Raw genomic sequence first — 27,527 nt, 5'->3', positions numbered from 1 at the left:
ATGGAGGTTGATCAGGGCTGGGCCCGCAGGGGAGAGGGGATGCAGGAGGTTGGCTGCTGGCCCTGCTCCCACTCAGGATGGGGGGACCAGGCTGGCCAGGGGGAGGGGCCATGGGTGGTTGGCCAGCCGGCCCCGCCCCCAATCGGGGTGGGGGGGCTGATCAGGGGCCAGGCCAGCCAGGGGGGGGCTGCGGGAGGTTAGCTGGCCAGCCCCGCCCTCGATTGGGGTGGAGGGCTGATTGGGGGTAGGACCGGCCGTGGGAAGGGGCCGCAGGAGGTTCGGGGGGCGCTGATCAGGGCTCCGATATGGCCAGTTGGCTGCTGCAGTGCATGTCATAGCAACCGGTTGTTTCGGTTGTTCTGTTATTCCAGTTGCTTGGCTTTTATATATATAGATAATGGGACCTTCTAAATTCAATCTTTTCCTGTTCAGTAACCAATTCTTTTAAACTTACCAACATTTAAATTGTTCTTCCCATCTGGCCAGTGTGTCTCAGTAGTTGAGCATTGACTCATGAACCAGGGGGGTCGTGGTTCGATTCCTGGTCAGGGCACATGCCCAGGTTGCGGGCTCATTCCCCAGTGTGCTGCATGCAGGAGGCAGCCGATTGATGATTCTCTCTCATCATTGATGTTTCTATCCCTCTCTCCCTCTTCTTTCCTCTCACTGAAATCAATTAAAACGTATGTATATATATAAAAGCCTAAGTGACTGTTCACGACTAAACGACTGGAACTACCGGCTGACCAATCACTATGACATGCACTGACCACCAGGAGGCTGACACTCAACGCAGGAGCTGCCCCCTGGTGGTCAGTGCGCTGCCACAAGGGGCGTGCTGCGCAGCCAGAAGCCAGGCTCATGACTGGCAAGCGCAACTGCGGCGGCAGGAGCCCCTCCTGACTCTGCAGCAGTGTTACCGAGCAGTGGCGGCATGCGCAGTGGGCATAGATGAGCACGAGCTGCGCAGCGCCCGGCCCCGGCTCAGGCTTCTCCCTGGCTGCCTGCCACTTGGCTCACTTCTACATCCCTCGGGGGATGTCCGACTGCTGGTTTAGATCGGGCCTAAACCGGCAGTTGGACATCCCCTGAGGGGGTCCCAGATTGCAAGAGGGCGCAGGCCAGGCTGAGGGACCCCACCCCTGTGCACAAATCTGTGCACCAGGCCTCTAGTTTAAAAAATAAACAAGTAAATAAACTGTTCTTCCCTTAATAATTCTAACAGTTTTTGGTAAAGTCAAGGTTTCTAAATATAAGATTGTGTCATCTGCAAATAGATAATTTTACTTTTTCCTTTCCAACAGGGATACCTTTTGTTATTCTTGTCTAATTGCTTTGGCTAGTATTTTCAGTGTTATGTTGAATTGAAATGGCAGCTATAGATATGATGGTCAGGGTCATTTTAATTAGTGTTATTAGAATTCCCACTTTAGACTCTGGTGACCAAAATACACTTGCTTAAAAATGGATATGGAAAAGCTTTAAGTTTGTAGAGAAGAGATTTAAAGTGCTCTTAAAACATCTATAATGTTGAGTTTTTAAATTATATTCTAACCAACTCAGCCTTCCCCCACTCCTCTATAAGTAAAAAAAATTTAAATTATTATGAAACTGCTTTGTCTTTATTAATGTGTATTTAGTATTTTTTATAGTTTTTAATTTGAAAATAATTGCTGGATAATATAGCTATAAGAAAATGGTCTTTCAAGGATTAGCATTCAGTTTCTTAGGTTCCACAGGAGAAAACTTTCTCTGAATTTATTTTTACAGGTTAAGAACTCAAGCTGTGTTTAACTCAAAAGAACTGATTGCTGATAACAAGCTTACTAATCCCCGAGAACTCAACCTGGATATGAATGGGAGTGACTCTGGACCAAGGTAAACTCGGGCAGTTGGTCAAGGCAAGAATATGTAGGACATAGATATGAAGGATATGTTTGGTTTATAGTTAAATCTTCATATTGGTGAATCCAGCCTTTTGATCATATGAATAAATACATTCTCATTATAAAATTTTGAATATATATAATGAAGTATAAAGAAGAAAATAAAAATTATTCATATTCCTACCATTCAGAAACAATCTTTTCAGCTCTTTTTCTGTTTTAATCTTTCTTTTATAATTACATATCCTATATTTAGTAATAAGGAGTATGCTTATATAGAATTTTGATTGCTTTTTTCACTACATCATATTTTCTGATGCCATTACATTTTTATGAAAACACAGTAATTTATTCACTCAACAAATATTTATGTGTGACATCTACTATTCAGTATCTATAAGCCTGTTGTTGTATAATACAGGATTTTGCTATTATAAATTATGCTTTGAAGACCCTCTCTGATAATTTAATTTATCTCAACCTATTTCCTTGGTATAGATTCCTTTAAGTGAACTGCTAGCTCAGAGTATATATGAATCTTTTAAGATTCCTTTTTTTAAAAAAATATATTTCTTTATGGATTTCAGAGAGGGAGGGAGAGGGAAAGATAGAAACATCAATGATGAGAGAGAATCGATTGGCTGCCTCCTTTACCCTCCCCTCACCCCCCACTGGGGATCCAGCCCGCAGTCCAGGCATGTGCTCTGACCAGGAATTGAACCAGTGACCTCCTGGTTCACAGGTCGATGCTCAACCACTGAGTCACGCCGGCCGAGCATGAGCTGGGTTTTTATATTATACATTTTGTTTCATATTTCTCCTTTTTTTTAATGAGTTTATTTAAGCCAAACTAATAACAGTGCTGGGAAGCTAGGTCTCAAGTGCTTTTCCATATTCCATTTTATTTTTAATCAAACTTTGCTAAATTTCAAAAGAAAAATATTTTATTATAAAAAGTAGAACATCCAAAAACACATCAAGAAATGACCTGTCATATTTCATTCCTCATTCTATTCCCTATTCTGATTGTCTTTGTTGAATTCATGTTTGTATCCTTCTATACCTTTCTTTATGCCTCTATATATGTACAATATCTATAAATATTTGAGATCAAACTGAACACATTACTTGTTAATCCCCACCCCCATCCCCCACTCAACAGTACTTCATGGTCATCTATCAGATTTTTAGGTGTAGAACTATGGTAAGCAGAATAATTGCCCCCAAAGGTGTCTGTGTCCTAATCCCGGGAACCTCTCAATATGTTACCTTACATGGTAAAGGGACTATTTAGATATAATGAAGGGATTAGACCTTGAGATGGGATATTATCCTGGATTATCTGGGGAGTCTCAGTCTAATCACATGAGTCCTGGAAACTGGGGAGTCTTTTCTTGCTGGGTCAGAGAGATGAGATGGAGAGAGGAAGATTCCAAGCATGAGAATGACTTCACTTGCCATTGCCGGCACTGAAGATGGAGAAGGAGGTCACAAGCCAAGGAGTGCAGGCAGCCTTTAGAAGCTCAGAGCAGTCGTCAGCTGGCAGCCAGCAAGGATATGGGGAGCTCAGTTGTCCAATTGCAAGGAACTGAATTCTGCCAACAACCCGAATGAGCAAGGGAATAGCCTTCAGAAAGGAACATAACCTAGCCAATACCCAGTATTAGCCCATGAGACCTGTGTCAGACTTCTGATCTACAGAAGTATAGAATAATAAATTCGTGTTGCTTAAGCCACTAAACTTGTGATAATTTGTTATAGCAGCAATAGAAAACTAATTCAAATGCTAACTCGTTTCTTATAAATGCATAACAGTCCATGGTTTCTCTGAACACTGTTAACATATCCAGCACTTCCATTGTTGGACATTCAAATTATTTCAAGTTTTTACCACTACACAATGCTATAACAAGCATGACTGTACTTATTCTTGTATTCTGCTACATCTGTTTATTAGGATAAATTCCTCATAATAGAATTGTTACTTCTACATACATATATTTCTATATAATTTATAATTATAAATTACAAGATTCAATACCAATTTTCTTTTGCAAAAAGTTGCAGCAATTCATACTCCCACTTGCAGTTTATGAAAGTTTTCATTACTGCTGTTCAGTAAGTGTAGTGAATGCTTTGGAAGCTAGTGCTTTAGTCTAAGAGATGGACGTGCTTTAAAAATTCAGGTACACTTGGGCATCCATGTCCTACATTCAGATAATTATGACAAAAATAAGATAGAACCATGCACTACTTTCAAACAAGTATTTCCTAATGTGTATTTGATAAAGGCATTTTAAAATGTTAACTGCAGCCCTAGCTGGTTTGGCTCAGTGGATAGAGTGTTAGCCTGTGGACTAAAGGGTCCTGGGTTCGATTCCAGTCAAGGGCACGTGCCCAGGTTGCGGGCTCCATCCCCAGCAGGGAGTGTGCAGGAGATAGCCGCTTAATGATTTCCCTTCATCATTGATGTTTCTCTCTCTCTCTCTCCCCCTCTCCCTTCCTCTCCAAAGTCAATAAAAATATATATATTTAAAAAATGTTTAAATGTTAACTGCATCTAAGTGTTTGAGAATCATTTGCCAGTAGAACTCCCCAGATAAAATTTAATTTTAAGCTAAGTTTTGTTTATTTGGAAATTTAAATTATCTTAGTATTAAAAACATTATGTATTTAAAATATTAAACTGACTCGAGTGAGGCATTAAGAATTTGGAACTAAAATAAATGAGATAACGAGGAAGTAAAAAACATATTTTTTATAATTAACAGCTCATTTTGAGTTAATTATATACAATTACCAAAATCTAATTGCAATTTATTTTCTATTATCTGTGGGAAGAATCACAGGCAAGGGAGCTTACATTGCTGCCTTCCTGCATAAATGCTATAGAATGAGAATGAATAATATGTGAGGCCTTAATGACAAGTAGGAGCAAATAGTGGGGCACAGCTGAGCCAACCATTGGAAGATAATTATCACATGAGAGATGGTAATGACTTAAAAATTCACGAGTAACTCTTATTGCTTATAGGTTCTCTAGTTTGTTTTTTACTTAGTTTGCTTGAGATTTGTTTGTTGGCTATGCAAAGATGACCTTTATTTAAAAACAAAACAAAACAAAACCCGGCTCGCTAAGTACTACAGGAGATGTAAAAAAGCCCCTAGTTCAAGTACTCTAATAGTGGAGTAAGGCACATATATAAATATTGATCATCTATAGACTACAAGGGCTATAAAAGAATACAAATAAACTAAGAAGAGGTTTGTAGAAGAGGTAATATTTGAGATTAAGTCCTAGAATTTTGATAGGTAGGTGTATCAATAGGTGTGTGTATGTGTGTGTTTCAGGTGGGAGAAAATATGAAAGAGTAGACGTAAAGGAAGGAAATCACACAGCATATATGGGGCATGTAGAATAAAGGCTGAACTCCTTGACTGGAATGGTGTTCTGCATGAACTCTGGCTTACCTCATCTCATACCACTCCCCTTCTAAACAGTTAGTGACCCCTACTCCCATTTTACTTAAAATTCTAATTTCTTACCACGGCCTTTATGTTCTCCTATCTTGACTCTGCACTTTTTTCCTTGTATCCTGTGTTCCAACTTCATTTGGTCTTGGTTGTCATTTCAGTTTCTAGTACATGCTGCACCATACCTATAGCTGCCCTTAACACTTTAATCCTGTCCTTCCTTGTGTTAACTTCTTTAGATGAAAGCTTAAACATCATCTCCTGAGTGGATACTTCTCTGATCACCCCATTGTTCCCTGTGTCAGTACTCTTAGGTCCCATATACTACCACCCAATTGTAAACTTCGTGAGTGCAAGGATTATAATTGTCTTGTTACATATGATATGTTATACCATCTATGTTATAAAGATGGTATCTTCAGTAGATAGTAGGTACTCATGAAATATTTGTGGAATGGATTTTTTAAAAATCTTAATTTCCTCATTATAGCATCAACTAAGAAAGGTGACAGAGTAACATCTAGGAGGAGGATGGAGATACTTAGAATAGCCTCAAGGGAAGGTATAATAAGTTACCAAAAGCTGATCAATAAAAAGTATTGCATTCATAATATAGAAATTCCTTAGAATTGATAAGATAAACTACCTCAAATAGGCAACTCTTGGAAGAGTAAATCCAAATAACCAGTACATATATAAAATCATCTTATAAGTAATCCTGGAAAGATGAAAATTAAAAACAACAAAAACATAACATTGAAAAGTCTAGTAATATCACGTGTTAATAAGGGTGTGGAGAAACAGGTACTTTGATACACTGCGATACACTGCTTGTAGGCATGCAAGTTGCTAGAGCTACTTTGGTGGTCAATTTTGGAATATCATTTTACAGTTATTTTTAATTATCATTGATCATTGGCACACCAATTATCTTACATTCTGTACTGTATTCTTACATTCTATACTGAGGCACCTCCATCCTCTACCCTTGTCACAACCACTGGTTTTTAAATGATGGCTAAAACACTGAAGCACAAGACTGCTCAGGGCTCTTCCACACTATTATCTGCATGTGCTGAACTGTGCAGGTTGATAGCGTTCAAATAGGAAAAGACAAACCCACTGCCCCCTTGTATGTGGTGTCCTTCAAATTAGCTGCCACATGAAGAAGCTAATAATTTAGCTTTGGATAATTTTTAATCACATTTGTTGTCTCAGTATATATTAAATTTGTGAGATAAATATTTTCTAAAATAGCAATTCATGGATTTTCAGGATGTTAAATTCTTTAGCTGCATAGCATTTTTCCATGTAGATAAGGCTCAGAGGTAGAGAGCATCATCTATAGAAATTAGAGAAATTTCCTGAAGAATATTGGTGCTACCACTGGTTAAATACAAGGAGTTGGACAATAAATTGTAGATACACTTACACTTTATCTGCTGTACACAAACAGCAAAAAGATTGAATAGTGGTAGTTTTCACCCTTCACTCTATGTACTTACACAAATCTTTGGGAAAGTACTTTTCTTCAGTAATGTTAGTGGGATTGGGGAGTTGGACGTTTCATTGCCACTTGAGTCAGTTTGCTTCGATAACCTCATTTCCAGGTTTATTTGGAATGAGAGCAGTTTGATTTCTTTTTTGACAGTGACTGCCTAGCCTGTTCCAATCTGCAACATATGGGTTCTTGTCACAATATGGAGCAGAGGTGGCATCTTGGATAGTGAACATTGTTTCCCAGGAGATAGAGAAAGACAGTAGTCTTGGAGGTATCAGCTGGTTAAAAGTATCACTTATTTTTTAGCATTTTTTTTCTTGCAATAAATAGAGATTAGCCTGAAGCCTACAACTGCAGATTTAGTTGTCATGTCAAATCTTTGGTAGAATTCAATGGACTGTTTTTGGATATTATGACCTAATTGATAAAATATATCCAGGTCTTGATTCTTTTTTTCATTCTACAACTACATAAGATAGTTCTATAAAAGGACTCTATAAACATACGGCTGTGTTTCATTTATACATCTAAGTATTGCTTCTCAGTGGGAAGAGGGAGTGAGAGCTAAGACAAAATGGATGGAAGCCAAAAGCATTTTACCAAAACATCACATTGATGTATAAGGCTTTTATATGTAAAAGAGTGGAGAGAGCAAGGTTAAGACTAGTAATTATTAATTTGATTTATTTATTCTTGTTTTCAGACATCCCAAGAGTTCTCTTTGAAAGGACATACAATGTTTAGATGCTGTAAAAGGTTTTTATTTTTAATTAGCAATAGCTTTCGAACTACCTGAGTATACTTTAAAAATTTATTTTTGGATTCGGGACAATTGAATACACACAGGACAAACATAAAAACACAGAAGTTTGGAAAACAAGTGCATTCTTTTATTTGTAGTAGTCTATATGGAGGGATTCCTGGGTAGATAGGGTAACTGGAGGTTTGTTTGAACATAAGATGAAAAGAAATAATGACTGTATTTCTGAGCATATTTTTTGATCATAAAGTGTCTGAGGATGTGGTTGTGATCCTGATTGGCCCATGGTGGTTTGTTGTAGGTGGATGCCTGTCTCAGAAGAACTGGATATTGCATATGAAACAGTGCTAATTTTTGATAATCCCACAGAGAAAATTTTATATTGAACTCAACTCATTTGCTTTTCATATTGCTCCTGTGGTGCAGAGGATTGATTTTTGTGCTGCTTTTGCTATTTGGCATTTTCTTCTTTGGTAAACAGTGTATGCAAGCCTTAATCCTTTAACCTTGAATCTGAGCCCTGGGCTATTTGATAGGAAAAGAATTTTTCTTTGTTCTATGATGTGGCATGGTGAAGGATTGTATTAGTCAGGGTCAACCAGAGAAACAGAACCAATAGCAGATATATATTATGAGACATATTGCAAGGAATCGGCTTAGGCCAGGCCAAGCTGAAGTTCATGGCTGGCTGCAGGAAGAGCGGGCAGAAAGCTCAGGGACAGGCTGAAGCTGCATTTTCAGGGAAGCCTCAGCTCTGCTTTAAAGACTTTTCAAGAAATTGAATGAGGCCCATCCAGATTGCCTAAGATTTGAGGGATTGTAATCACATCTGCAAAATAACCTTCACCTAGTTTCGTGCTTGGTTAGCTGGGGACAGTAGCCTAGCCAAGTTGGCGTATCAAAAAGACCATCATAGCCCACCCCTTGTCAACTTAGCACCAGGTACATCTCCTTAAACTATATTTAACCTCCAAATAAACAAAATAAAAGGCATACTAACATAGTACAACTTCTCCCACATACACCTGAAACATGCTAACCCATTCTCCACAAGAGAATGTAAAGTCCTGGGTGATGGTCACTCTTCTCATTGAGGTCCTATGATGTCAGTGCTGTGGTATAAAGGTAATTATTACTTGTGCATCTTAAGTTAGGTGATAAAGGGATAAGAGAGAAAAGAAAATTAATTAATTAATATACATATACAAACATACCCATAACAGAGTAAGGAAGAAATATTCATAATTATTGCAGTTCTCATCTCTGCAACTGGCCACATGGCTGTAGTTGGGATTTATAACCACTGCCTTCCACTTCCCATCTCACTACACTTTGCTGGAGAGAGAAAGAGAAAGAGAGAGAGGGTGGGGGAGAGAGATATGACAAGGAAAACACAGAAAAGACATCTTGTGGCACTGCACGTCCAACTGACTTTAGAAACATTGAATTTGTACTGCCTTTTTGAAAAGTAGATTTCCTAGGACACGAAGTAATGATGTATGTCAGGAAAATATGCACAAGCATGGAATTCCATACTCCTGGGAATGGATCTTTACAAGACAATGCAGTGCAGTGATTTCATAGCCCAAGCACTGCAATGAGACCGGGATCGAATCTCAGCTCTGCCACTCACATTAGTTGTATGAACTTGGATAAATAATTTACCCTTGCTAAGCCTCAGTTTCCCTAGCCTTTCTTAAGAAAACTTCATTGGATGGTTGTCAGACTTAAGAGAGACGCATTCTCACTTGCTGTTGTTTTACTGGAGAGCATTTTGGTAAAATCAGAGACAAAGGAAAGCTGGAAGTCTTACTCTGCTCTTAAGAATCCTTGAGTGCCTGCTGCTAGCATTAAATTCCCTGAAAGGAGATGAAGGCAGCCAGTGGAGGTGTCATGTTCAGCCTCGTTCTGACAAATGAAAAATTAGTCATAATTAGATGTGTAACCAAAACTTGAGAAAAGAGAAGCATGTATTTCTGATCTAAGACTCAAAAAGATAAGAGTCAAAAGAGCCTGGAAACTATCAAACATATAATTTCTGACCATGCAAACAAATCAGTTGACAAATTAAGGGAGGATTCTTTCAATTGTGACTGCAGAAATAAGAAGATACATCAAAGGGTATATATGAGAGAATTTCAAAGAACAGCAAGAATACTATCAAATATACTAAAGTCCAAAATAGGCTGAGGGTTTTAAAACATGCTATGGATGACTGAAATAGCTTATCTGATTTTGTTTAAAGGCTAAGGGCAAATCAAGGATAGGCTTATTATTTAGGACCTAAGATGCGCTAGCGCATGGGCAAGGAGAATGAAACACTCCTCAGGTATTTTCTTCTCAAGAAGAAGGATCTTTGGTCTAGAAAGAGTAGAACAACCATTTTTACAATAAAACAGAAGCAAAAGATAGGTGAAGAATTTATTTAAAATGTGTATGGACACACATTCGTGTACATAGATATAGATATGCAAATTCGGTTCTTCCAGCTTGTTTATATACATCTCTGTGTCGAAACAGTTCCTATGGATAAGGCCGAAAAACCTTTACTGTTATCCTTGAGGATTTGTAGACAACTGTGGAGGTGCCAGAAGGCTAAATGTGGATAAATTTCTTTTAAAATACAAAGGAAATGGATTCTGCATATTATATGCCAATGAACTAGACATTAATTCTGGACATGATTCTTAATTCTAAGATGATTTATGATCTGAGAAAGCAGATAGAACATATGGTTACCCTGCTCTCCTACAGAATACCTCTAAGCTGACAAAGAAAAGATGTTTGGAAAACCCAAACTTATACCTTTCATCTTACCCATTTCAAATAGATTTGTGCCCTGTTGTTCAAGTAAAAAACTGCATAAACCATCTTGATTTATACTCCTCCTTCTTTCATGCTCCATATCCAGTTCATTAGTAAGTCCTATGGACTCTACTTTCAAAAATATTTGCTTTGTCATCTTCCCTCCCTCTCCATTGCTCCACTGTATCCAAACCACCATGTCCATTCATATTATTCTGTGGCCTGCCAACTGGTGTTCCTATTCCTGCCTATAACACCAGCAACCCATCCTTGACACAGTAGTCAGAGTGGTCATTTTAAAAGGTATGTCAGAATCCATGTCCATCCTCTGCTTCAAGCTCTCTAATGGCTTCCAGTCATGTTTGACATACAAATCTAAACGCTATCAATTTACCATGCCCTCCATGCTGTGACCTGGCATTCTCTCCAGCCTTCTCGTATCTACTGTCGCCCTGCTCATAATATTCCAGCCACCGTGGCCTTTCGGATCCTCGAAAACACTCAGCCCAACCCCTCTGTCCTGGTATTGTCAGTTTCCTCTGTCTGGAAGAGACTTTCCCTAAGTTCTTACATGATTGGCTTATTACTCGTTAAGGAAAAAGCAGTCAACTCTCACTTCTCCTTCATATTGGCAGAAATTAAAGAGTGAGAATACCCATGCTTGTCGGGCCGCAAGGAAAATAGCAAAATGCATATCTGGTGAAATATGTAAGTAATTTGTAGAGCAAGCAGACTAAGGTTGAAATTGAAAATACAGAACTGAATGTAAATGAAAATACAACATATAAAAACCTGTGGGATGCAGCTAAAATAGTGTTTAGGGGGAATCTTATAGATAGGTATTACTTAGTCCCTTCACGGAGCTATGGAAACTGAAATCCATGTTATAGGAGAAATAGTGGAAGAAACCAAGTACATTAACCTCAGCCTATTGTATCACAATTTCTGTGAATGGGGCCTAGGGACCTGCATTTTCAGAAAGCTCCAAGGTGATATCTTCTTGGGACCAACTAGACAAGATTCTTTCTATGCTCAGATTGTGCTTGTTGTGTGAGTTCATTTATGTCTTACATATCCTGCTATGATGTAACTGGTGTTCAGTAAGCACTTTATTATGATACTCTTGTCGTTACCTTTAGCAAATAATTTTTGCATATTTTTACTGTAGTATCATAATTGTCCTTGCTCTGGAGCACATATGTGCCAAAGGTGGCTGAGCGGTGCCATCTGAAGCCAGTCTTTTGAACCATGGTTTCTGACTGCTTCATTCTGTCTGCAGAGCCTTTGAGTGATGTAAAAAAAAAAAGAAGAAAAAGGAGCTTGTATCTGTAAATTAATGAGCTAAGAGATATAATATGCTGTCATGGTTTGCTTTTCATAGCCAGGTAGTTATTATATACTCACACTTAGCAACTCCCTGCTTCTGCCTCTCACCTTTCTCCAACAAGCAACCCAGTGCACCTCGCAGGGAGGTCTTTGATAAAACACACTAACTGCACAGAAGCCTTTTTGCAAAGCAGCACAACTCAACGAGACCGATTTTAAATTGCAGAATTTGAAAACTATGGCTCATTTGGTAACTATACAGCAATGCCAATAGCAACAAACATTATATGAGAAAAACACGCAAAGGACTGTCTTTGTCTAAATTATATATAACTATTAACATTAAGTAGCATGATTGATTTCCTTCAAACTTGTCACAGTGGGGTAAGTAAGGCTTTCATTTTAGCCTTATGCTCTAGGGCTTTTCATCCTGTTGAAGGATTCTAGGTCAAATGGGTCCCCAGGCATGGCCCAAACTATAGGAAATCCACAGTTTTATAGCTCACACCTGGAACCTGGCTGCTCTAATTATGGGTCCTTTTAAAGTGTTTTCTTTAAAACCCTCTTAATGCTTTTTTTTTTTTTTTACTCAGCTTTCTATTACATCCTCATTTACTTCAGTGGATGATGGTTCTATGAATAGGACCTATTGGCCAAAAAAATGGATTTCAAAATTGCTATTCATATACCTAAAGCCGCCTGCTATGAACGGCTGTGAGCCAGTTCTGAGGCCCTGTAGTGGAGAACGCTGTGTATATACTTATGGTCATATGAGTGTGTGAAAACATAAAAGGTGTTGTAGCATGCTGGTGCACCCAGTATTTTTAAAGAAGGTTTATTGATTCTGAGTCGCAGGGTAGCAACTTAGTTGTGCCCTATATAGTAATCAAAGCCTTAGAGGGAGGTCCTCTGCTCTGTTGGGGCCAAGGAGACAGGGAAGCCTGATAATGTGGCCTCTTGCTAGTTTTACTCAGTAGTCAGAGCTCGAAACACTTGAGTCTGTAAATGCCAGAAAATGGGTTATTTTTGTGATGCTTGCTGATTGGGAGGGGTTAATGGAGTCTCTTGAATGAGCAGAAGGGAAGGATGAATTGGAATTAGAACTCCTGATAAACTTTCAAGGAGTTTATTTGAAGGTAAGTAGACTTTCCTTCAGTAAACAGGCAGTAAGCATCCCCTTAATGTAAACAACACAGTCTGATCTCTGCAACTTTGGATGGTATTTTTAAAGTTCGTCACAAAACTTCTATTGAAAATACAGAAACAGGACTCCTTTTTAAACATGGTTTTGTCAAGTGGTAAGAGCCAGAAGACTTACCCTCTTACTAAAGTTTAGGAGCTCCCTTTAGTTTCATAAAGTGTCATAGTAACTGATACTTGCAATAGCCAAAACAAGGAAGCCACTCAAATTAAATGTCCTTTAGTGGATGAATGGATAAACTGGTAAATCAAAACAATGGAATGGAACTCAAAAATAAGAAGGTACAAGCTATTGTAGATGCAATAACTTAGATGACTTTCAAAGACATTGTGCTGAATGAAATCTATTATGATGTCACATATCATCATACTTCCTGGAAAATTTCACTGTACATTCATGAGACAATGAGCACGAAAAGACAATAACATCCTAGTATAATTATAAAATACTACAGGCCCAATGCACAAAGATTCGTGCAAGAATGGGCCTTCTTTCCCCTTGCTGCCAGCACCGCCTTTGCTCCGGCTGGAGCCACCATTCTTCCTTCATTCTGGCCCAGAGCCACCTTTCTGCCTACCCACGCTGCCCAGAGGCGCCGAGCAGCTGGGACAGTGCAGAACGCCTGCATCGTCACCATGGTGACGACACAAGCATCCCGCCCCTCCCCCGGCCGCTCAGTGCCTGCATATGCAAATTAACCCACCATCTTTGTTGGGTTAATACTTACTCCTGATTGGCTGGTGGGCATCGCAAAGGTACAATCGATTTGCATATTTCTCTTTTATTGGTGTGGATTGTTTATATCTTTGAATAACACCTTGAGAACCACTGCTTTAGAGATAGCAGAAACATGGACTGGTCCTCACTTTGTATCTTCACTAACACCCTGGCGGTATGTTGATTCACCATTGGACTTTGGCTTTCTTTAGGGAGATTTTCCACCACAGTTCTTAACTGACCACCATAAGGTTTTCTGACATTTTCACTAAATTTATATGTCTTTGATACCTTGGTTTGGATCAGCCTGAGTTCTAAAATTTTATATTCATAGTTCATTTGCAAGATTTCTTGGGCATACTATAAACATGTCTTTTTGAAGCTTCATACATGCATGCTTTGATGAAACTAAAATGTGGATTATAGATCTAGGAATGACTGAATGATCCCACAGTGCAAAGAGGAGGTAACAGTTCACTAACTCAGAGTTCTGTTATATTAATCCCACAAATACCTTCCAAATCATAATTGTTTCTTTAGTAGATGTATCTTGGGCCTCTTTTGTGTTTGCATCTCCATGGAAGGCGTTGCTGGGGATCAGAGAAGGGTAAGGCATGGCATCTGCCCTTAGAAAACTATATTCATACTTTTTTATGCTTGTTTTTCTTAGTTTATATTAAACTATCATTTTCATCATCCCAACTGTTAACCTTCTCTTACATACTTTTACAAAGTTAAAAGGTATTCATTCTGCATGGAAATATATATTAATTGACCTCAAAGAGCTGTTTTCTTTATTTGAGACCACAGTGAAGTTCTGAGAGCAGCAGCTTGGTGATGGCTAACCAGTGTTTCCTTTTGTGCAGCGTCCTTCCTCACCACTGGCTTCTTAGCTCTCCCTCTGGTGCTGCTTCTGGGAAGAATTAAAATAAAGATATTATAGTTAATGAAATTCCAGCTACATTCCTTTGGTGAGGGAGCAAATTAAGATCTGGTGACATCTTCAAGTATAGTGAGGTCACCCCTAATCCTTCATTAGATGGTGAAGGTCACATCTTTGAGTGAAGGAAGTGCTGACCTTTCTCCAGAGTTCATGTTTAAAGGCCTATCAAGCATCAGCACACAGACATCCCACAGAGATCACCAATCCGAATGTCTCCTCCATCAGCCTCCTTCACATTTCCCTCCTTTTCTCAACAATTTTAATGTATCAATACCTCTTCTCATATGTCTTCAGGCTCATTTTCTATGTGCTCAGAGATTCTTCTCCTTACACACACACTTTATATTTGCCTTGCCATTGACCACTGCCCTTTTTTTATCAAACTTTTCTAGAGCATAGTCTTTTTTTCAATCCTCATCTTATTTGACTTCTCAATATGAAGTGACAAAGGTAACCTTTCTGATACAACTCTCATCTCCTTGGGTTTTTTTTTTTTTTTGACACTATTCTTTATTCTGCTTATTGCCCTGTTGGCTTTTGATTTCCCCTCCCCCCAAAGTATTTTACTGCTTCCTTTGCTCTGCCTACTGTTAAAATTTTGACAATTCCATCCTTTTACCTCTTTTCAGTTGACTTCTGTCTATAGGAAATTTATTTCCATGACTTTATATCATATCTCTATGCTGATAACTCTAAAATCTTTATCTTAGGTCTCAGCTTTTCCCTTCTGAGGTCCAAACCTGTCCTTATAACTGCATGATAATATTACCTAGCCCAAGTGATGTACAGGTGCCCCAAGTTCGGGTCTTCAGATCCAATCCAGTTATCTCTGCTCCACCCCCACTGACCTCTGTCTCTATAATTCTCAGCAACTATGCCATTTAGCTATTCAGCTAGTCTGTAATAACTTATGAATACCAACTATGTACTAGGTGTTCATAGACCTACCAAGTCTTTTAGATGTTTCCTCATTTAATGGTAATAGGAATAGTAATAAAAATAATGATAATAATAGAAGGAAGCTAACACATTTAGGTAGTGTTTATGTGCTGGGCACCCTTTTGAGTATCTTACATATGTTAATTCATTTACTAATAACCCTCACAACAACCCTATGAGTTACTTAATTATTAACCTTATTTTATATATGAGGCTCAAAGGGGTTAAATAACCTGCTTAAGAAATCACATCTATCAGAACGCCGAACTAGTTATATAGTCAGTAACCAGTTCTGTCTGACATCAAAGCTGATACTCTGCGCTACTAGGCTGCCCTAACTACCCCTCAGGATCAGACTCCTCTCTTCCTGTGCCATGGAACCAAGGAACCAAGCAAGTGCCTTTTGCATAGCATATGCTAGTAAGTTATCATTATCATTCCTTTTTCTGACTTTCCTTGCCTCATTGTCTTCATGACCCTCCATTCTCCCAAGCTTCCTTTTACATGGGCCAGCTCCCGGTAGCACTTTGGTTATGCTGCTGTCATAACCAACCTACCACATTGTGTATTCATTGTTGAGCTGTCTCTTCCTGTTTACCTGTAAATATTAAAGATAGTCACTTATTTCTTTGTGTTTTCCCATGCCTAAACACAGAACTGACATAGAGAAGGTTATCAGATAAAATTCATTGGGTATCTGGAAATAAAATTTGTACTGATGATATTGGGAGTGGGAAATAGGAAGATCTGATAATATATGGACTACATCACTTTTGAAATTTTATTCTTTAAACTCCTTGGTCTTAAAATATTTCTGATTGACAGGTTCATCTCTGGGGAATATGAAGATTTAGTTGGGATGTTTAAGAAGATTATTTGTAAGAGTTCTAAGCAGTAGGGTCATGTGCCATCTGGCTGTACATTCATTGATAGCCAAGTGTGCACAGGATTAGTAACTAGATACTCTCCCAACACAGGACACCATGGATTCTTTCTCTCAAAGTAGCAGGTGGAATTTAAATACTAGCTTATCGGGCCTCCTTTTCTTCTTGAATCACTTAGCACATCCGTGGATCCATAATACTCCATTTACAGACCAAGCAGGCCAATTTTGCTAGATTGATTCATTGAGATGAACAGCTACAACAAGTTAAAATCTATCACCACATCCCTGCATAATTTCAAAATGAATCTAGTTTGTGTTAATGGACATTTGTTTTTATTGTCTCAAAGATTGAACTTTTCCTCCAGTAAAGCAAAATAATATATATATATATATATATGGTGTTCTAGCCTGAACAGTACATAAAAATTAGTAAATAAGGCCCTATTAAAAATACTTATAATGTAAGTAACATGAGTCCCAATAGCATTTCTAATGTCCATTAATGCTTATTCTGAGGATCAGAGCTCATTTTACTGAGCCATTTAGTCAAATTGTGTGATTATTTAGAAAGTTAATTCATGCATACTAAAATCTAGCTTAAGTAATGCAGAGGGTAGGAGGTAAAACTCTATGGAGATGATAGTCCTTTTTGTTATTTAATGATCAGCCATAATTAACTTGCAAATTTGAAATAATTAGAACAAATTAAAGGTATTTAACTTTGCCTCCCTAAAGAAAAATTCAAATTGCACCAAATGCAGCTTTAAATTATTCAAATCTCAGAGGTCTAGGCTAGATTTTTTTTATAATGCCTTTTCTATGATGAGAATACCAATCTGCTTTTTGTCAGAAGGCATCCTATCAAGTAAGTGTTCTTTGTGTTTAATAAATGACAGCTATTCTTCTTTGTAAAAGTACTCCAGTCTCCCAAGACTATATCAGCATTTCCGTGGCATTTTAATTCAATAAAACAAAAGGTTAATGTTTTTCTACTTTTTAAAGAATGCAAATACAAGTGGTATTCAATTGGTCCTGAATGACATTTAAATTTTGCCATTCAAGCTCAGACAGACAGACTATCATGATATGAGATTTGGGCAAAATAGAAAGAAAAATTCATGGAATTTTGGATTATTAGAATTTTTTGGAACTTGAAGAACTGAAAATGTTTTTCTTTCTCCATCCTAAATCGAGGTTACTCAAAGTTTCTCATCTAGTATTTTATAATTTATATCCAATAAAATATGGAGATACCATTCAATAAAATCTTAGCAACTTAAGAGTGACTTATACAGAGTGGCTGTCTTGATTTTAATCATTTTATCAGCACTTTAACAGCTCAAACAGATGCTGAATAAGAATAACAGAACTATAATAATTTCATCATATCAATGAATGATGTTGCCCCATATTAGTCATAGCTCTTCAGTGAATTTTGTACATGTTTTATCTGGACTGTATGAAGTGATAAGAAATACTGACAATTAGGTTTTAACGTTATGGTGCCTCACACAGTGAAGGAATGGTTACAAAGTATGTGGTCAGTGAATGTTTCTTCAGTTTACTATCTAGTTCTGTGTAGTTTTGGGAATAACATACAGGGTGTTTGAAAAAGTACTAGTAAACACACTTTAATTGAGCTGATAGCTCAATTGATACTTCTTTCTTTTCAGATTTAACCCATTGGAATTAGTACTTATTCAAAGTGTGGGACACCCTGTAGTTATTAATTTTGATACATCACAGTATATCTTAAAATTTTTGATAAAAATTTCTGTACTGTTTTATTCAACATTATTTTTCAGTCAAATTTATTGAAATTTACATTTAATAAAATGCACACATCAAGGTTGATGTGTTTTAACAAATGAATATACCCATGTAACTGATACCCCAATTAGTACAGCATGTCATCACCCCAGAATGTCACTTTGCAGGAAGCCCACCCAACCACCACACCCGCTTCCTGCAAACCTCTGGCCCAGGCAATCACTGATCTGATTTCTCTCACATAAGATAGTTTTGCACATTCTAAATCTTCAAATAAGTGTATATGTGTATCTGGCATCTTTTACTCACTATATGTTTTAGAGATTTACCATGCTGCTCCATGTTTCATTAGTCCATTACTTTTTTATTCTTGAGTAATAAATAGTTCTTGAGTAATAAATAGTTTATTGTATACCACAAGTTGTTTATCAGTTCATTTGTTGATGAACATTTAGAATGTTTCTACATTTAAGAAGGAAAAAAAAAACTGAGCTGCTCTAAATATCCAAGTTCATGTTTTGGATACAAAACCTTCATCAGATATATGTATTGTGAATATTTTTTCTCAGTGTGCTACTTGCCATTGTATTTCCTTAGTGTTGTTTTTGAAGAGCAGTACTTTTTATTGATGAAGGCTAAAAAGATATTCTCCTATGTTTTTTATAGGACTTGTAGACTTTTAACTTTTTCATTTAAGTCTGTGATTAATTTCAAATACATTTTTATAGTGTGAGGTAGGGCTCAAGATTCCTTCTTTTACTATCCAGATATACAGTTATTCTAGCACCATTTGTTGAAAAAACTACTTTTTCTTTATTGAATTGCCTGATGTATTTTCAAAAGGCACAAACACACACTCACACATTTATGGATTTCTATTCCATTGATCTATATTTCCATTGTTATGTCAGTATCACTTTAGCTTTGTAGTAAATATTGAAGTCAGATTGTACAAGTTGTCCAACTTAATAAAAACTGTTTTATGTATTCTACGATTCAGTTTTACATTTTAGATTCAATTTTCTAATTTAAGGAAGCAAATTTATTATTAGATCAATTTTGGAAGAATTATTGTAAAAACTAGAGGCCCAGTGCACAAAAATTTGCCCGGCCTGTGCCCTCTCGCAGTCTGGGACCCCTCGGGGGATGTCCACCTGCTGGCTTAGGCCCGCTCCCCAGGGGATTGGGCCCAAGCTGGCAGTCAGACATCCCTCTGGCAGCCCGGGATGGCCAGCCTGGGTGAGGGGCTGATGGCTGTTTGCAGGCTAGCCACAGCCCCTTCAGGGTGGGGGTCCCCACTGGGGTGCCTGGCCAGCCTGGGTGAGGCGCTGAGGGCTGTTTGCAGGTTAGCCACAGCCCCTTCAGGGTGGGGGTCCCCACTGGGGTGCCTGGCCAGCCTGGGTGAGGCGCTGAGGGCTGTTTGCAGGTTAGCCACAGCCCCTTCAGGGTGGGGGTCCCCACTGGGGTGCCTGGCCAGCCTGGGTGAGGCGCTGAGGGCTGTTTGCAGGTTAGCCACAGCCCCTTCAGGGTGGGGGTCCCCACTGGGGTGCCTGGCCAGCCTGGGTGAGGCGCTGAGGGCTGTTTGCAGGTTAGCCACAGCCCCTTCAGGGTGGGGGTCCCCACTGGGGTGCCTGGCCAGCCTGGGTGAGGCGCTGAGGGCTGTTTGCAGGTTAGCCACAGCCCCTTCAGGGTGGGGGTCCCCACTGGGGTGCCTGGCCAGCCTGGGTGAGGCGCTGAGGGCTGTTTGCAGGTTAGCCACAGCCCCTTCAGGGTGGGGGTCCCCACTGGGGTGCCTGGCCAGCCTGGGTGAGGCGCTGAGGGCTGTTTGCAGGTTAGCCACAGCCCCTTCAGGGTGGGGGTCCCCACTGGGGTGCCTGGCCAGCCTGGGTGAGGCGCTGAGGGCTGTTTGCAGGTTAGCCACAGCCCCTTCAGGGTGGGGGTCCCCACTGGGGTGCCTGGCCAGCCTGGGTGAGGCGCTGAGGGCTATTTTCAGGCTGGCCACTTCCCCTTCAGGGTAGGGGTGTCCTGCTGGGGTGCCTGGCCAGTCTGGGTGAGGGGCTGATGGCTGTTTGCAGGCTGGCCACGGCCCCCAGCCACCCAAGCTCCCAGTGGAGGCTGGCTGGAAGCAGGTATCTGGGATTTATTTGTCTTCTATAATTGAAACTTTGTTGCCTTGAGCGGAGGCCACAGCCAGCCAGGGCAGGTGGGAAGCTTGGCTTCCTCCATTGCCAGGGCAACCAAGCCTCCTGCCGGCCGCCATCTTGGTTGGGTTAAGTTGCATATTGTCGCTCTGATTGGCTGGTGGGCGTGGGTTGGGGCGTAGCGGAGGTGCGGTCAGTTTGCATATTTCTCTTTTATTAGATTAGATATTGTTTCCCAGTTCATGAACATGATATATCTCTACATTTATTTAGATCTTTTGAAATTTAACACAATAATACCATGTAGTTTTTCATGCAACAGTCTTGCACATTTTTTATGGAATTTGTTGGTAGCATATAAAGAGCATATTTTTAATGTTTTTAAATTTTTCATTTGTTGATTTGAGAGAGAAACATCGATTTGTTGTTCCACTTATTTATGCATTCATTGGTTGATTCTTTTTTTTAAAATATATTTTTATTGATTTCAGAGAGGAAGGGAGAGGGAGAGAGAGAGAGAAACATCAACAATGAGAGAGAATCATTGATCGGCTGCCTCCTGCACGCCTCCCACTAGGGACTGAGCCCACAACCTGGGCATGTGCCCTTGACCGGAATCAAACCCAGGACCCTTCAGTCTGCAGGCCGACGCTCCATCCACTGAGCCAAACCGGCTAGGGCCATTGGTTGATTCTTATTGTGTATCCTGAGCAGGGATTAAACCCGCAACCTTGGCATATTGGGACAATGCTCTAACCAACTGAGCTACCTGGCCAGGGCCAGATTTATTTATTTTTTAATATTTACCTTGTGTACTACAATCTTGTTGAATGTACATATTCTAGCAGGATTTTGGTTCTTTTTCTGGTAGATGATTTAGGATTTTTCAGGTTCATAGTTATGTTGTCTGTGAATAATAACTGCTTTATTTTTGCCTTTCCAAGTTTCTTATTCTTGATGTATTGCATTAGCTAGAACTTCCATTACAATAATGAATAGAAGTAAATATTGACCATTAAGAGAACCTTGCTCTGTTCTCAGTGAAAAGGCATTCAATAATTTACCAATAAATATTATATTAAATGTAGATTTTTGTTAGATGCCCTTTGTCAGATTGAAGTAAGTTCCCTTTTATTTCTAGTTTGTTTAGAGTTTTTGTCAGAATTTTGTCAGATACTTTTTCTGCATTTGTTGATGTATTTATATGGTTTTCCCCCTTTATTCTTTTAATGTGAAGATTTACATGGATATATTTTTTAATGTGTAGCCACCATTACATTTTGGAAAAATACTCATTTGGCCATGAAGCAGTACCATTTTATGTATTACTGGATTTGATTTGCTAATATTTTGTTGAAATTTCATGTGTCTATGTTCATGAGGGATACTAGTTTGTAATATTTTCATATTAAAATAACAAATTTTGGTATCACAGTAACATAAAATGTGTTGAAGTGTTCCTTTCCATTTACTGAAAGCTTGTGTAAGATTAATAAAAATTCTTATTTAAGTATCATAAAATGTACTGGTGATGCCATCTGATCAGTTCTCTTTGTGGAAATATTTTGATTATGAATTCAATTTCTTTAGTAGATATAAGGATACACTTTCTGGTTCTTCTTGAACCAGTTTAAAGAAGTTATATTTTTCAATAAGTGTGAACTTTTCTCCGGCACCTAAAGAAGAAATAATGTCAATCTTACCCAGACTTTCTCAGAGACTAGAGCGGGGTTTCTCAGCCTCGGCACTTAGTGACATTTTGGACCGGTCATTCTTTTTTGAGGGAGCTGTTCTGTGCATTGTTGGATGTAGTTTATAAGAAGACATGCATTCCTGTCTTCTACCCATAAAGGCTAATAGAACTAACCGATTATGATAACCAAGAACCTCTCCAGAGCCTGGTTGATGTTGCTCAGTGGTTGAGCATCGACCTATGAACTGGGGGGTCAAGGTTTGATTCCAAGTCAGGGCACATGACCAGGTGGCAGGCGTAGAGGAAGTAGCCTATCAATGATTCTCTGTCATCATTGATGTTTCTATCTCTCTCTACCTCTCCCTTCCTCTCTGAAATCAATAAAAGTATATTTAAATTAAAAAAACTCTCCAGATGTTGCTAAGTGCCCCCTGTGTAGCAAAAATCCTCTCCTTCTACCCAACTTGAGAACCACTGGACTAGAGAAAGAAAGAACTTTTCCCAACTCCTTTTCTTTCTCATGAACACAAATGCAAAACAAAACATTTCCTAACAAAATATTAGCAAATTAAATCCAGGAATATCTAAAAAGGATGATCTAGCTTGACTAAATAAAGTTTATCCCAGAAATACAAAATTGGCTTAACATTTGAAAGTCAATTTGCCATATTAACATAATAAAGAAGAAAAACATCATTTCAAACAGATGCAGAAAAAGTATTTAACCTAACTTTTCCAATCCTCATTATCCAAAATAAAAAATAAAAAAAATGACCTCTCATCAAACTAGAAATCTGATAGAGGATATGAACAAGATGCATCTCCTTAATGATGAACACTTTTAGGAACAACGTAAGGATGTCTACTAGTACTACTTCTATTCGATATGACACTGGAAATCTAGGTAGTATGATCAGCCCTGAAAAATATTGTAGAGAAATAGGTAAAACTATCTTTATTTTTTAATAATATGACTGGCTACAGAAACAGCTACTAAAATTATTAAGCAAATTTAACACACAGAATTCAATTTCAAGTTTGACATATAAAAATCAATTTTATTTTTATGTACAGCAATTAGCTATCCTATAGCAATAGATATAAAACAGTAATTATTCTAAAAAGAAAGAATTTATAGTAGCATTAAAACTCAAATTCCTAGGAATAATTTAACCAAAAATCTCTCCATTGATAATTATGAAATACTGCTGAGATAAATTTAAGAAAGCTTAAATAAATGGAAAGAAAGATATACCATGTTCTTGAATTGGAATACTCAGTAATAAGATACCAATTTTTTCCAAATTGAAGCTTAGATTCAGTGCTGTTTCAGGAAAAATTTCAGCATGCTGCTATAGAAATTGGCAAACATTCTGAAATTTATATGGAAATGTGAAAGGACTAGAATAGCAAAAACAGCCTGCAATTTATTTACTTTTTTTTTTTTTTAATCCTTACCCGAGGATATTTTTCCATTGCTTCTTCTTAAAAGAGAGTGGAAGAGAGAGGGAAAGACAGAGAGAAATATCTATGTGAAAGAAGCACATCCATTGGTTGCCTCCTTCAGGAGCCCTGACTGGGGAGGAACCTGCAACCAGGTATATGCCCTTGACAGGAATTGAACCCGGGACCTTTTGGTCCGCAGGCAACACTATCCTTTCAGCCAAACCGGCTAAGGCAAAGACAGTCTGCAATTTAGAAGAATAATTTGAAAGATTTATGCTGCCCAGTTTTAGGTATGTAAATTAAAGTTAGGTAATCAATACAGATTGGTATTCACCTTAGGACAAATAAATAGGTCAGTGGGACAGAATGAAGTTCAGAAATAGACCCGCACGCTCATATGTTCAGTTGCCTTTGATAAAGGTGCCAAGCAGTTCTGTGGAAAAAGGAAAGTCTTCTTAACAAATAATGCGGCATATACTGGATATAGCTCTGGGGGAAAATGAGCCTTGATCCCTGTCTCCCATCATACCCTAAAATTAATGTGATCATGGGGTGTTAGAACCTGATCCACAGAGGAGGGCATCGTGGCACAATAGCAGGCCTGTGCTGGGTGGGGAGGACTTTCCTACTGGGGACTGCACAGGGGTTGGGTATCGGAGCTTGATACCTGGCATTGACTTGCAGTCTGCTGCCCTCCCAATAAAATCCTAACCTTGGAGCAAGCTCTCAGGCCACTTTCTCTGCTTCCACATATGTGTACCTACACCCTGACACAAATTTATAGTTTCTAATGATTAGGCTTCAACATTGTAGGGAAGTCTATTCGTTGTTCTAGGCCATTTTTATCTTGAATTCCCTCAATACATACTCCAAACCTCTGCCTCTCTCGGCACCCATTTTTTTTCACTGCAGGAATGAATTTACCTTTGCCTTCACCAAGAAATTTGAAAGTGAAGCATATACTTCTTCAACCTTGTCTCTCTCAACCCCACCACCCTAAAGTCAGCCAGCCAGCTAGCAAAATGCTACAGTTATTGATCCAACTGCTTTCTTGAAATATCTTCCCAAATGTTTCATAGGCACCTCAAGCTACATTTAATTTCTCCCACCCTTCCCAAATCTTCTCTGTATTGCTTATCCACCCAAAATTCTGCCAATCATCCTCAACTCCTTTTTCTCCCTCACTTTTGACATTCAGAGCTCATCATGTTCTGCCAATTTTGAATCCTAAATATGTTTTAAAAGCTCTCCTTTCCATTCCTACCACTTCTTCTCTTCCAGACCCTCATCATCTCCTCGGAGCTGTGCCAGCACCTCTGACTCATAGCTTCTTGCAGTCTGTTCTCGAAATGGTGCCAGAGTAATTTTTCATAAATTTGAGGTGGATCGTGTCATTTTCCCCCTTACAGACAGCCCTTTAATGATTCTGCCTTGCCTGTAAGATAGAGTTCAAGCCCCTTGACATGGAAGACCAAACCTTTCAAGATCTGACCCTCCCATATCTGTCCTGTTTCACCTTCCTCTTCTCTCCACCCATATCCCACACTTGATGTTATAACAATACCAAACTATTTAACTTGTCCAAAATATATGATCAAGTTTTACTATTTGGTATATTTGCTAATACTGTTTTCCTTTGCCTTCCACCCTTCATCCTTATCTTCTGCTTAACCACTAAGATTTGGTGTAAGTGCTTCCGAAATTTCCCTTTGGTTGTGCAGATAGCTTTAGGTGCCCTGCCTCTGTGTTCCCAAAACAACTTGCGTGTTCCTGAATTACAGCTTTTATCTTTCCAGACTTTAAAGGATTTGTTTCCACCTCTGTCTCCAACTTTAAATCACTTTGAAAATATGAACCAGAGGGTCTTTGTATACCTATGTGTGTATACCCATTATCCAACATGTATCAAGTACTCAGTAAATACCTGTTTTCAAGTTTGCCTACCCCAGTCCCATGGCATATTACATTGTCATAGAGTGTGTCATCAATAAATAGCTGATGAATATATAAGTGAATGATTGATCTTGTAATTTATTGAACAGGAATAAGGAAACCAGAAGTTGAGACAACTGGAGTTTTTCATCTGAGTGACAAGGAGAATAGGGCTTGCATTCAATGAGAATGGAAACAGATGGAGGAACTAGTTTCAAGATAAAGATTATGCATTGCTTTGACATGAGTTGGTTTGGGAAGTATGACATGACATCCTTTCACAGCTTTTCAGGAGGTACTTGATAAGGTAGCAATTGTGGACAGCACTATAGGCTGGGAAAATCTATTTAGAAATCATTATTGACAATACAATGGTGTGGCATGGATCCCTGAGAAAGTGCGAAGGAGAAGGACAAGGACAGAATCTTCAGGAATGTCTCCATTTAGGGAGAAGAAGTAAAAGAGTTCCCAGTAAAAGAATCTGAGTAGAAGCCTCTTTAAACTATTGCAACAATCAAGATAATATATTATGAAGTCTAAGGGAAAAATGTTTTAATTGTTGGTCTAGTAACAAGCAAGACTGTTGAAAAAGAAAAGGCCATTAGATTTGTCCTTTAAAAAATAGTTTTACTAGGTATGTTTGCTAAAATTAATTACTGTTTCTAGAAGTCTGGCAGAGAAGGGAAAGAGGAAGTGGTAATATAAAGGAGATGGTGCAAGTTTTTATTTTTTAATTATAAGAGTACATGCCTATTGGAATTAGAACATTCAGAAGAATATAAATCAAATTATAGAAGTATTTTTCTTAGCCATTCTATTTCTACTTCTCTGATTTGGTATTTATGTGTTCAGCACTTTAAAAATATTTGTGTATATTCTTTTATTGCAAATTGCTTTTTTAAAAACTTAATAGTATATCATGAAGTTTCTCCACAATAGTATGGAGAACTGTGTATCTCATTTCTTTTAATGGCTGAATAGTATTCCTTATGATGGGTGCATCATAGTTTATTTTCTTATTCTCCTATTGAATGATCTTTGCCTTCAGTTTTTCACTATTATAAATAATGAGAATGGAAACAGATGGAGGAACTAGTTTCAAGATAAAAATTATGCAATAGAGGTCCGGTGCACGAAATTCGTGCACAGGTAGGGTCCCTAGGCCTGGCCGGCGATCAGGGTCAATCGGGGCCTTCCTTCCGGCTGCCGGCTGGGGCCTTCCTTTGTTCCGCGCATGTTCAGCACATGTCATAGCAAACGATCGAACTCCCTGACTCCTGGTTGAATTCCTGAGGGGACACTTTGCATATTAGCCTTTTATATAGAGAGATTCTGCTATGACCATCCTTCATGGGATAACTTCTTAAAAGCAGAATTATCTGGAGGGTGTTTAGGGTCTCCAAAGGAGGAATGCACAAGGCAGAAAGTGGTAAAGAATTATAAACTTAATTAAATCATCTGGAAAACAGATGGGCTGAGCCCCAAAATGGCGACAGCACCGAGAGACCGGGGAGTCAGAGTTTTTAAAGGACTCTAGTGGGCTTTTTCCTAGGGGAATTTTCTGAGCAGGTCCAGATCTTGGGCAAGGGAAAGGTACTGGTCTTAGCAAATGGAATGTGGTCTAAGGGAAATGGAATGTCTTCCTGAGGGGTCAAGGGAGGGGATATCAATTCGATTGTTCAATCAGACCTAACAGAGGGTAGGTGCATTTTTACTTTTTTTTATTTGTGTTGACATATCACCCACAAAAGGGCAATACCAATGTGCAGTTCCTTCAGCAGTTATTAAAATGCTGTCGTTCCACACCCTCACTGACATCAAGTATTATTATACTTTCCCACTTAAGAAAAGAAGTTTTAGGTTTAAGTTTGGCTTTGATTTTTAATGGAAAGTTTGATCTTATTTGTAATTCCAAGACAAAATCCAGTTGAGAGGAGGAAGGAGTTTATAAGTATTAAGAAAAGGAGATGATTGACAGGCCATAGTCACAGAGGGCATGAGTCAAAATGGTATCAAGAGTATGAATAGGCCTGGCTGGAGTGGCTCAGTTGGTTGGTAGTCATCCTGTGCACCGAAAGCTTGCCAGTTTGATTCCCATGGGGGGGGG

General features: G+C 38.8%; 1 protein-coding gene across 3 annotated transcripts in view; it reads left to right on the top strand.

The window, feature by feature from the left end:
* KIAA1328 (KIAA1328 ortholog) overlaps positions 1 to 27,527 on the top strand; it is a 167,000-nt gene that overhangs the window by 98,088 nt on the left and 41,385 nt on the right. For all 3 annotated transcript variants that reach the window (XM_014540589.1, XM_014540588.1, XM_014540590.1), the window contains one exon: positions 1,771 to 1,878. In XM_014540589.1, coding sequence (XP_014396075.1) covers positions 1,771 to 1,878 — 108 coding nt within the window. The remainder of the gene's footprint in view (positions 1 to 1,770; positions 1,879 to 27,527) is intronic.

The sequence above is a fragment of the Myotis brandtii genome, unplaced genomic scaffold (genome assembly GCF_000412655.1).
Source record: "Myotis brandtii unplaced genomic scaffold, ASM41265v1 scaffold248, whole genome shotgun sequence".
In the NCBI taxonomy this organism is placed as follows: domain Eukaryota; kingdom Metazoa; phylum Chordata; class Mammalia; order Chiroptera; family Vespertilionidae; genus Myotis; species Myotis brandtii.
The sequence above is the reverse complement of the archived record's forward strand: the minus strand, read 5'-3'. Positions and strand labels throughout refer to the sequence as shown.